This window comes from Neovison vison, chromosome 7 (assembly GCF_020171115.1).
Source record: "Neovison vison isolate M4711 chromosome 7, ASM_NN_V1, whole genome shotgun sequence".
NCBI lineage: Eukaryota > Metazoa > Chordata > Mammalia > Carnivora > Mustelidae > Neogale > Neogale vison.
The window spans coordinates 32,133,602-32,144,135 of NC_058097.1; the positions used below are offsets into that span (position 1 = coordinate 32,133,602).

The 10,534-nt window shown below is 54.6% G+C and overlaps 1 protein-coding gene across 2 annotated transcripts; it reads left to right on the forward strand.

Annotated features, from left to right (window-relative positions):
- The first annotated feature begins 243 nt into the window (after nucleotides 1–243).
- Nucleotides 244–9,052, forward strand: SNX20 (sorting nexin 20). 2 transcript variants are annotated; one of them, XM_044260419.1, is made up of 5 exons: nucleotides 244–356; nucleotides 3,674–3,812; nucleotides 5,298–5,449; nucleotides 6,994–7,675; nucleotides 7,906–9,052. In XM_044260419.1, the coding sequence occupies exons 2-4, from the start codon at nucleotides 3,683–3,685 to the stop codon at nucleotides 7,660–7,662; spliced, it is 951 nt and encodes a 316-aa protein (XP_044116354.1). In that variant the 5' UTR covers nucleotides 244–356; nucleotides 3,674–3,682; the 3' UTR covers nucleotides 7,663–7,675; nucleotides 7,906–9,052. The 2 variants fall into 2 exon arrangements, with proteins under 2 accessions (XP_044116354.1, XP_044116355.1); XM_044260420.1 differs by lacking the exon at nucleotides 244–356 and adding an exon at nucleotides 1,202–1,400.
- The last annotated feature ends 1,482 nt before the right edge of the window (nucleotides 9,053–10,534 follow it).

A 10,534-nucleotide genomic window follows, 5' to 3' on the forward strand; every position in this document is an offset into this window, starting at 1 on the left:
ATGCTGCTGGAATGCCCCAGACTATCTGCGACTCTGAGGGACAGCCAAGCTCGTTGCAAGGCTATGTGAGGCCCATCTAGATCCCTCAGAACTGGATCCCTCGGGGCTGGCCCTGCCTTGCCCCGTCCTGCCCCACCCCTGCCCTGTGAGGCCACCTGTCAGCGGGGTTCATATACTGTCTGTCATCAGCCAATGGGCTGGGGCACCAAGAGCGGGTCACATAGCCTATTTCCTGTTTTCAAACGGGGAACTTAAAAACAGCAGCTCGCTGGAGCCTGGAACCGAGGGGGGCTGAAGGCGGCCATGTGACACTCCCCCCAGACCCCTGGACCCACACAGGACCAGAGAGGCTTCAGGTCAGTGTTTGATCCCAACCTCAGTGGGGCTCTGCCCTCCCTGTGGTCTGAGCCCCCTCCCCCTACGGCCCTCATTCAGTACCTGTTGGGGGCAGGCCGGGGTAGGGAAGGATTGGTGACAGCTGCTCTGTGTGGGGCTCTCCTTAGCTCATTGGGTTAGAGCAGGAAGCAGCTCCCTGAACTTCCATCACCTCGATTCTTTTGAGCTACTTCTATGACCCCTCTTGAGGCAGAGGAATAAGTCAACACACCTGTGTTTCTCAAAAAGTGGTGCCAGGGAACTCCTGTGTCAGCATAGCCTCTGGGCACTTGTGCGAAATGCAGAATCCAGGGCCCATTCCCAGACCTGCCGCGTGGGACTCTCCTATGTCAAGAGCCAGGAAACCTGCTTGTTACAAGCTCCCAGCATCTGGGAGAGTCCCAAATGTGAGTGTGCCCCCCAGTGTCCGGGATCCCTCACTCTGATGGACAGTCCTCTGCAGCCCCCTCAGGAAGGTAGCATGGGCTCTCAAGGTGGCCTGGTATAGCCAGCAGAAGAAGGCCCAGCCATGGCAGGCAGCCCTCAGAGGGAGGAGAGGCCTGGGAGGGAAGGAACAGAATGTCTGCACACACAGCAGGATGGGGAGGGGGCTGCGAAGCCTCTCTGTCTCCTGGGCCAAGCACAGGACCCCTACCCAACTCCAACATTTGTAGGATTGTCTAGTCAAATGTAGAAATCTAGAAATCTTTGCTATACAGGGTATGGACAGAGGAGAGAAGTACCCACAAAACCCCATGTGTGATTGTCCCCAAAGAGCTTTCGGAGTGACAGGCTGTTTTCCCCATTTCACAGATGAGGAGACTGAGGCCTAGAGAGGAAGGGGAAGATGACCAAGACTCTGTCCATGCACCAATGAATGAATACCTTTCTCCTTTTCACTCGCTTCATGGTGACTCCCAGACAACCCTATAAGAGAAAACATAAGGGAAGTGGCTTTGACTGCTCAATTTGACTTTTATTCAAAGCCCCCTGGGGTCGTGCTCAGCTTTCCCAGGTCTTGACTGGTGCGTTCGGCCAAGGCCATGATTCCTGGGGTCTCTGGGAAAACTGTGCCCTTCTTGTGACCTGGCACCAGCTGCCTGAACAGGACAGGCATCACCATCACCCATTCTACAGATGAGCCAACTGAGGAGTTAGGAGTGCCCACGGGAAGCATTGGGCTTCCAAGAACCTAGGCCACCCAGAGTCCTTTAGGTGATAGAGCATGAAGACCACTCACTACCCCGCCTGGGCACCCACCAGGCTCTAGAGAACATGTCCCCCACCCTCCATGCCTAGTCGGCAAGACGGAGCCTGCAGCCACACTTCTCAGGTGGGGACACTGAGGCCTGGAGATACTGAGTAACTTGCATACAGACCCACAGCTGGTCAGGATGGAAGTCCTGACCCCTTAAGGGGAGAAGCAGCAAATGAGGCATGCAGGCCCTAGTGGCTCAAGTGTGTGTAGCCCTGGGCCAGCCACGCCCTTGCTCTGTGCCTCAGTTTCCCATCCATATAAAGTAAGTTGGAGGAAGGGTCCTGGAGAGACATGCACTGGGCAACAGCACAAAACCACCTGGAGAGTGGCCCAGGGTTTCTTTCACCTGAGCAAGCAAGAGCTGCCCCCCGAAGGAGGAACCCTGGCCCCAGCTGACCTCAGCTCTCCCCAAGCCAGGCCTGTTCAGGGGGCCCCGCAGTCGTGGAGCTGGGATGGGCTCGGTCATGCCCAGGGACAGAGCTGGGACTCCATTACAGCAGCAGGAGTCCCACCCCTCAAGGCTATAGTCATCAGAAGGGTTGAGACACGGGACCGGTTCAGACACGGAGCCAGGAATAGGGCAGAGCAGGCCAACCAGAATTTGTGTCCCAGCTCTGCCCCACATGCCCCTTAGAGCTCCCTCAAATCTCAGCCTTCTGATTTTGGATGTTTTTTTAAAGACTTTATTTATTTGACACAGAGGGAGAGTGAGCACAAGCAGAGGTAGTGGCAGGCAGAAGGAAAGGGAGAAGCAGGCTCCCCACCGAGCAGGGAGCCCGATGTGGGACTCGATCCCAGGACCTTGGGATCATGACCTGAGCTGAAGGCAGACACTAAACTGGATGAGCCACCCAGGTGCCCTGATTTTGGATTTTTGTGCCAAAGGGCTGCCCCAGCTCCTGGCTCCATCCAAGCTAATCTTTTCATCATCCTATTTTAAATTTGTCTCAGACGTGTTAAATTCTATTTCAATTTATACCTTAGTGGAGAGTCACTGATCTTCAAATATTTCTGCAAGGACTATTATGTGTCCCATAGCAATAGCAGGGACTACTTATTATACAGCGTCTGGTTTGTGCAGACTCCGAGCATGGTCTCCCCAGCTTAACCCTCACGCCAGCCTCATGAAGGCAGGCTCCATTCTTAGACCCATTTTATGGGAAACTAAGGCACAGAGAATTGCTGACACCCGGTCCTCTCCGTTCACGGGTCTGGGTTGCAGAGAGAGTTACAGCATAATCTAGCTCCCTCCCCCTGGCTGCCCCCGGCCCCCCGGCCCCGAGGAGGGTACCACATACATCCTGAGCATCACCTACGAGCCTTCAGATCATAGGCAGCTCCAAGTCCTGGTTCCTTTATCATAAGATGGAGGTAAAACTCCTCCTGCACACAGACTTGGTTAATTGAGCGAGTGGGTGTTGAGGGCAGAGCGTGCGCACTGACACGTCACAGACTTTCAGCTTTGCTCGTGGGTCGGGCTCACCAGCCGCATCACCTTGGGCTAAACCTCAGTTTCCTCTTCTGTGATTGGGATTCACAGAAGATTTTTGTAGGTGTGAACTAAGGGGGTGTGAAGCCCTTAGGTGCCTATGAAGTGTGTTCCACAAACTGTCAGTAAGCGTTTTCTTAAAGAGGGAGAGACAGATGGGAAGGCTACGTACGTCCCCGGACCCTCACTTGGGGCACTGAGATTTTATTTACACATGGGACATAAATGGGATATTGGGATGTTCTTCAGGACAGGCTGGCATCTTTCTCCCAAGTAATCCCTAAAGCTACTACCTTGGCTTGAAATCACCGCACTTAAGATTCAGAGAACTTGATCTTAGAAGCATGGTAACAATAACAGAAGGCCTTGGACCAATCAGTCCAGCAAAGGGGCAGTAGACGCAAGCCACGCATGTGGCAGCTGGGCGGAAAGCTAGGTGGGCAGGGGAGGGCTCAGCCATGGGGACTATGACACAGATCCTAGCACCCCAGGACCCTCCAGGAACCCCAGTGTCAGCGGGAACTCACTGTTGTCTTTTGTCCCCCTGGCAGCCTTGGAGCATGGCCCGTCCTGAGCACCCCGGGAGCCCTGGATGGACAGGACTCACAGCCAAGGGCACAGCAGGGCCCAGGCAGGAAGCATCAGCCACTGGCCGAGACCTCCCGTGTCCAGGACCCGAAGGGCACTTAGGTGGGCTTGGAGTGTGGTCAGAGATAGAGACTGGAAGACATTCAAAATATAAACATTGGGTCCTTCAATGGGTGCCACGGGAGAGGGAGCAGCTTTCTCAACTTGGCACAAGTATTTGATGTCCGTTGTTCTTCTGGGAGATGGTCCCAGGAATCATAGCAGGGGAGGGGTACATTGAAGAAAGGAGCGAAGAAAGAAAGGGCAGGAAGCCAGTATCAAGGGTTGATGACGCTTTGGGCAACTGGGCTTGGTCCCAGCAAGGGTCCTCCGCAAACCCTATAGAACATATCTCAGACTTGTCCCATTCAGGAGGCAAGGAGGCCAGGCTACTACTCACCAGCCCTCCAGTCCCATCCTTCATCCTCCAAGAGCAGCTCCAGAACAGGGTGATTTAGCTCAAGAAAGACCCAGCATGAGAGCCGTAGGTGCGTTCAGTAGGAAGTCAGTGGGGACATTTCTGAACAGTGAGTGCCAAGCAGCACTGCCCAGCGCTGACAGTGTCCACCGGAGCGCCATCTCCTGGAGCAAATGTATTTACTCATTCAGGCAGTTGTTCAATACTTCCCTATAAAAACTCTGCTCTCCGCTCTGTCCTTGGGGGAGGTGTAGGAATCAGCCCAACACTGCTGGCCCTCAAGTTTGGTGGGGAAACAGATCTGTGAAAAATAATTCAAGATGTCACCCAGAAGGCTGTAGGGACAAGGTGGGAGGCTCTAACTCTAATGCCAGGGGACCGTTGAAGTGACCTATGGCCTGGATCTGGAAGGACACCAGTGGAGAATCCCCACCACCACCTCCACCCCCCACCCAAGGCTCCATATCTCTTGAAATCACATGCACAATGATCAGTGCATTTCGGTGGGGAAGGATTTTCATCTTCCCCGAGATGATCACAATGGCTCAGGGTGCACGCGAGCTCTAAGAGACACTGTGAGTTTTCCAGGTAGGGAGATAGGAGGGTGGCATTTAAGGTATAAGAAGTAGCACGTGCAAGCAAAAGCAGGAAATGTGGAAAAGGAGATGAGAGAGCGGGGAGGGGCCCACCACGCGGAGCCAGGAGCCCAGCATTCTCAGTAGCTCCCTCCACTGGTAGCTGATGCGTGTGCTCAGTCCCCAAACCCCACCACTGTGTCAGTGCCCTAGGGAGTACAGAAAGGAACAAGCCACCATCCCCGCTTTTCAGGAGCATGGGTCTCACAGTGGCCAATCTGCAGGCCGGAAGTGGATGGTGCAACACACGCGTCTGCGTGTCGCAATGGAGAAACCAGCTGGGGAACGCGGGGCTATTTCAGGTTGCTGGCGGTGGGATGGCTGCAGCCGGGTTTGCGGGAACCGGAGTCTGGGTGGGCGGGGCCGGGGAGGACACAAGGCACAGTGCTTCCAGATTCGGACTTCCCATCCCCGACAGACCCTGTCATGTCCCCAGACCCTTGTCCCCAAAGCGCCCTGATCTGGTGCCAGGGCTGACGGGTGCCGTCCCTACAGACGCTCCCGGCAGCCCCAGCCCCAACTCCAGCATGACCACCCGGGAGCTGCAGGAGTACTGGCGGAAGGAGAAACGCTGTTGGAGGCGTGTCAAGCTGCTCTTCGAGGTCGCGTCCGCCCGCATCGAGGAGAGAAAAGTCTCCAAGTTTGTGGTAAGCTGAGATAGGGCAGGGAGGGCGAGTCTTTCACCACTTCCTTCCAGGCCCTGGGCCTCAACTTTCCCCACTGTGAAATGGGCTGATGCTGTCTGACCAACAGAATTCTAAGGGAGACAACGGTCAAAAAGCAAGATTGCACGCGCCTTGGGTGTGGTGTTAAGCACTGTGAGAACTGGAGAGCAGTGAATCACGATCGCCGGTCCGGAGAAGGAACTAGCCCAGATTTATTCCATGTCAGCCAGAACCAGCCTTCTGCGTCCTTTCAACAGTTTTTGATAACCCCAATCATTAATTATATATTGCATAAAATGATAGATAATAACAATTAACCTCTTTTTCTATAAATCAGATCGCTTTCTAAAAACACGAAGTCAGTATCTTCCAAAGGGAAATCAGTATCAGGTAGCACAAAGAAAAGGTAATCCTGAAAGTAAATACAAAGCTAAGTGCTGTCGTTAGATTCTAGCTGGTTATGCCAGGGCCGGCTGCAACCTCTGGGCTTGGGGGCGCCGCTCTCGTTAAAATGGGATTTAAGCCTGCAGTGGGAGCGGTGTTCAGGTCCAAGTAGGAGCCAGGCTCAACCTTCCTTCCCCACCTGGCCCCTTAACTGGGACCAGAATGCCAACAGTGGGTGCTAAAGTGCTGACTGCAGGTTGAACCCAGTCCCCCATGGGTGCCCAGTGTTAATCCATTCCATCCTCACTGGGCGAGGGAAGTGCCATGACTACCCTCTCATTTCACAGATGGGCACTCTGAGGTCCCCGGTAGTACAATTACCCGCCTAAGATCGCACAGCTAGATAGCAGCAGGACTGGAATTATAACCCAAAGAACTGGAACACTTCATCAGGATTCTCTAACTGAAAGAGACCTGAAAACCAATCATTTCCTTACCATAGAACTTCACCGCCCGCCTACGGCCCCAAACCATCTCTCACGGGTCGTTCGCTGGGGAAACACAGCTCAAACCCAAGCTCCCTGAGTCAGGAACCCGAGGCCCCATTTTGATGATGGAAAGCCGGAAGCCCCCCCCCCCCCCCCGTGCCACCTGCTTCGGTGCTCCTTGTCCCACAAGATGCCTCCGAGCCACTGGGTTTGTTATTCTCAGGTGGCCTCTTGTCACCGATCGCTTTTATAGCTCGGCAGATGCTGATGGCAATTTACAACAGAATTACATAGAACGATAACCCATTTTCGGGGTCTGCTTTTTTTTTTTTTTAAGATTTTATTTATTTATTTGACAAAGAGAGATCACAAGTAGACAGAGGCAGGCAGAGAGAGAGACGGAAGAAGGATCCCTGCTGAGCAGAGAGCCCGATGCGGGACTCGATCCCAGGACCCTGAAATCATGACCTTAGCCGAAGGCAGCGGCTTAACCCACTGAGCCACCCAGGTGCCCCCGAGGTCTGCTTTAAATGATGATCATCATTATTTTTATTTGCCAGGGCTCACTCTGCCAGTGAAAAACCTCCCATTAGGATGTAGTCAAATGCTCGCCCTCTCTCTCTCACTGTCTCTCTCTCTGTCTCTGCAACGCAGATGTACCAAATCGTCGTCATCCAGACAGGGAGTTTTGACAGCAACAAAGCCGTGCTGGAACGGCGCTATTCAGACTTCGAGATGCTCCAGAAAAACCTCCTCAAGACGTTCAGGGAAGAGATTGAAGACATCGCCTTCCCCAAGAAGCATCTGGTAGGCAACTTCACCGAGGAGATGATCTCCGAGCGCAAGCTGGCCTTCAAGGAGTACCTGACCCTGCTCTATGCCATCCGCTGCGTGCGGCGCTCCCGCGAGTTCATCGACTTCCTCACGCGGCCTGAGCTCCGGGAGGCGTTCGGCTGCCTGCGCGGGGGACAGTACGGCCGGGCCCTGGATATCCTGGTGCGCGTGGTGCCCCTGCAGGAGAAGCTGACGGCCCACTGCCCGGTGATGCTGGTGCCGGCGCTCTGCGCCATGCTCGTGTGCCACCGGGACCTGGAGCGTCCCGCCGAGGCCTTCGCAGCCGGGGAGAGGGCGCTGCAGTGCCTGCAGGCCCGGGAGGGCCACCGCTACTACGCCCCCCTGCTGGACGCCATGATCCGCCTGGCCTACGAGCTGGGCAAGGACTTCGTGTCTCTGCAGGAGAAGCTGCAGGAGAGCCAGCTCCGCCAGCCTAGCCCCTGGGGCTTCACGCTGAAGGAGCTCACGGTCCGGGAGTATCTGTACTGAGTCCCTCTGGCGGGTAGGCTGGAGACTGGGGATCGTGGCCATGGCGGGGTGGTGGGGAGGGGACACGGACTGTTGGCGGGGGGAGTATTTAGTGGGAGGAGCCACTTGAGGCTTGAACTTGCTGGGTGACACTTTGGACAAGCCCCTCCTCTGGTCCTCCGTGTCTGCATCTGTGTGGATCCCAGGAGTGCTCCCCCCACCCCACCCCCCTGGGGTCCTCAGAAGCCTCTGCCTGTGTCCTAGGTGCCTTTGATGTCAGACTCACCTCATCTGGAAACCACAAACCCAACTGCCTAAGTGCCGGAGAGTGAGATCCAGCTTTCTGATGCTTTCGGGGGTCGCTGGAGGGGGTGGTTTGCATTGCACGCTGTGGACAAAGTTTAAGCCCCTTCCTCCAAACAGGCTCACCAGCTGCCCTGTCTTCCCTCTCTGCTCCTCCTTTGCCTGCCAAGATCCCCACCATGGTTCTAACCATTCCAGCTCTTCCTTCTCAGCGTATAGACCCAACTCGGATAAACAAAAGCTCACCCACGGCTCTTCGAGGCCAGCTTTGTCCCTGTATGTCACCCTTTCAAGGGTGGGAGGACCCTGGGCTAGAACGTCATCCTGTCACAAGAGTCTGTGAAACAAGGCGTTGGTAGCAAGGGACTTGGCCAACAATTCTCTGGTCAGGATGCTGTAACTCGGAGTCCAAGTGGGTTTTCATTTATCAGGCCCTTGACGAGGCCCCATGAGTTACACAGACATGGCCCCGAGGGAGGGGAGTGATACCCAGCAGGGTGAGACTGAATGCTTAACACCTCCCCCATTTGAAGGACAATGTTCTTGGAACCTCTCCGATGGGCTGGAAGGCCCTTGACTGAAGTCCACTGTCAGGAAAGGACACCAGGAGCCCAAAGTGGAGGGGAGACCAGACCGATAATCTAGGTTCATCACTGGGCTTGAAGCCGATGGTCCAGGCTGGTTTGGGGCAATGTGTGTTTGAGGCTGGAGGTCCCTGAAGACCTAAACCATCTGGCTGAGCTTATGAGAGTGAAATAAAGAGGTTGTTGCTCCACATCTTCGTGTGGGGCACCAGCTTGACCTATGTAGGGATCCGGCTGGACAAAGAGACCACTCTAGAGGTGAACAGGCATTGACCAAACTGCACCAGAATGTGTTCAACGGCGACACCATGTGGCAGCATCTGGAATGGCCCTACCAGGCTCTGCTGGGGAGGCGAGAAACCAACCTCCTTAGGGACACTTAGGGACAAAGAAAGCTTCGGGTCTCTCAATTTATTCCGGGAGAAGGACATTTTGCATGGGAGATGTTGGGCCTCTTGAGAGAGAAAGTTAAGGTGTTCTGTGGAAAAATAAAAGGCTGTGACTCTCTTTATAATGGTGAAGAACACGTTCCTGACTGTGTAAGTCATTTCATCAAATGTAAAACACCATCGATCTCAGGTGTCCCAAACAGTCGCTCAGAAGGAAAAAGTGCCCAACACGGGAAGTTTAATAGGCGTGTGATATGCGTGTGTAATATATAGAGAGAAGTTTTTTAAAAGCCTATAATATAGGGTAGAAGGAACCTACAAGGTCATAAGCTCCACCCGCCTTCTCCCCACCCAGGCTTCTTCCTATCCATGTGTCCCCTCCCCAGGGAGCTCCAGATGGGAGCACCATACCAGCCTCACCCACATCCAGGAACCCCACTCTGGGGACTCATGCCCTAAGTCTGAGGGGGCTTGTTCCCATGAAGGCCTCCTGTAGGCTGGGATCAGATTACCCGGTGAGCCCCTGTGCCCGGGATATGGGTCTCTTGCCTGACCCCAAGCCAGAATGGGAGGAGGGGCACTGCCACAGGCCAACTGTGCATGAAAACCCAGAGCTTCCCAGCACTGTCAGAGCCCAGCTGTGTGTCCCGGGCTTTCCTCATCACTGCTCGCCCAGCTCTGCTCAGGAGATATTCTTATCCCTTCTTACTGATGAAGACACAGACACCCCTGACAGGTGAAGTAACATGCCCAAGGTCCCACAGTTTACCATGGGTAGAATAGGAAATTAAACTCGGGTCAGTGTGACACTGCCCCCCACCCCCGTGCCTTTCCCACTGAGCCCGACTTTGGAGGGGAGAGGGGAGAGGAGGTACTAAGGGTATGTTCCTGGTCCTCTCATCCTTAAGGGCCCTTCAAGATCATATCACTTATCTCTGTTCCTCGGTGGAAACAGGCCTGGAGAAGGAGCTCCCTCAAGGTCACACAGGAGACAGGGAGAGCTCCAGCACCAGGCCTGGGATGTCCACCTCCAAGTGACATGGTCTGGCAGGCAGGACAGACAGAATAAGGGCTGGAATTCCAAGAGGCCATTGGGGGGTCACCCAGCCAGACCTGGGGGTGCTCCCAGAGTCTGGAGACTTGAGCCAGGGCCAGCTGGCCTGGAGGCTCAGTTCAGGGTGGGCTCTGGAAGTTCCTTTGGCTGTAACTCCGCCCCCTTGCAGCAAACCCAGTTGCAATCCCACCTGCTAGTGGGGGAGGGGTATTGCTCAGAGGCTCTCCAGATGCTTCCTGTCCCTCCTGCAGCAACTCAGCCAAGCGCTGCCTTCCCAGCATCCTCCGGCTCAGCCACACGCCCCCTCCCCTTGGGGCCCCACAATGCCGCCACCTGTTCCATCATCCACTTGCCGTTTTTCCTTCCAGCAGTCCCCCTTATGCTTATGGAAATTTCTTTGAAAAAGAAACTTCCGATTACCACTCTAAATGGAAAATCAGAATCACTGCTATAATTAGAAAGGTAGCTCTAAAAATCAACACAATGAAACCTATTGACCTTAGTACATCTCACAGGCCTTTGTCTGCCATGGGCCTTGAATGTGAGGCTGCCAGAGGTTCTTT

What these genes read in the sequence shown, in the direction of transcription:
- SNX20 (XM_044260419.1), top strand. Translation starts at nt 3,683, where the DNA reads ATGGCCCGTCCTGAGCACCCCGGGAGCCCTGGATGGACAGGACTCACA. An exon ending in AGGACCCGAAGGGCACTTAG is followed by an intron (nt 3,813 to 5,297) that starts GTGGGCTTGGAG and finishes CCGTCCCTACAG; the next exon opens with ACGCTCCCGGCAGCCCCAGC. An exon ending in GAAAAGTCTCCAAGTTTGTG is followed by an intron (nt 5,450 to 6,993) that starts GTAAGCTGAGAT and finishes TCTGCAACGCAG; the next exon opens with ATGTACCAAATCGTCGTCAT.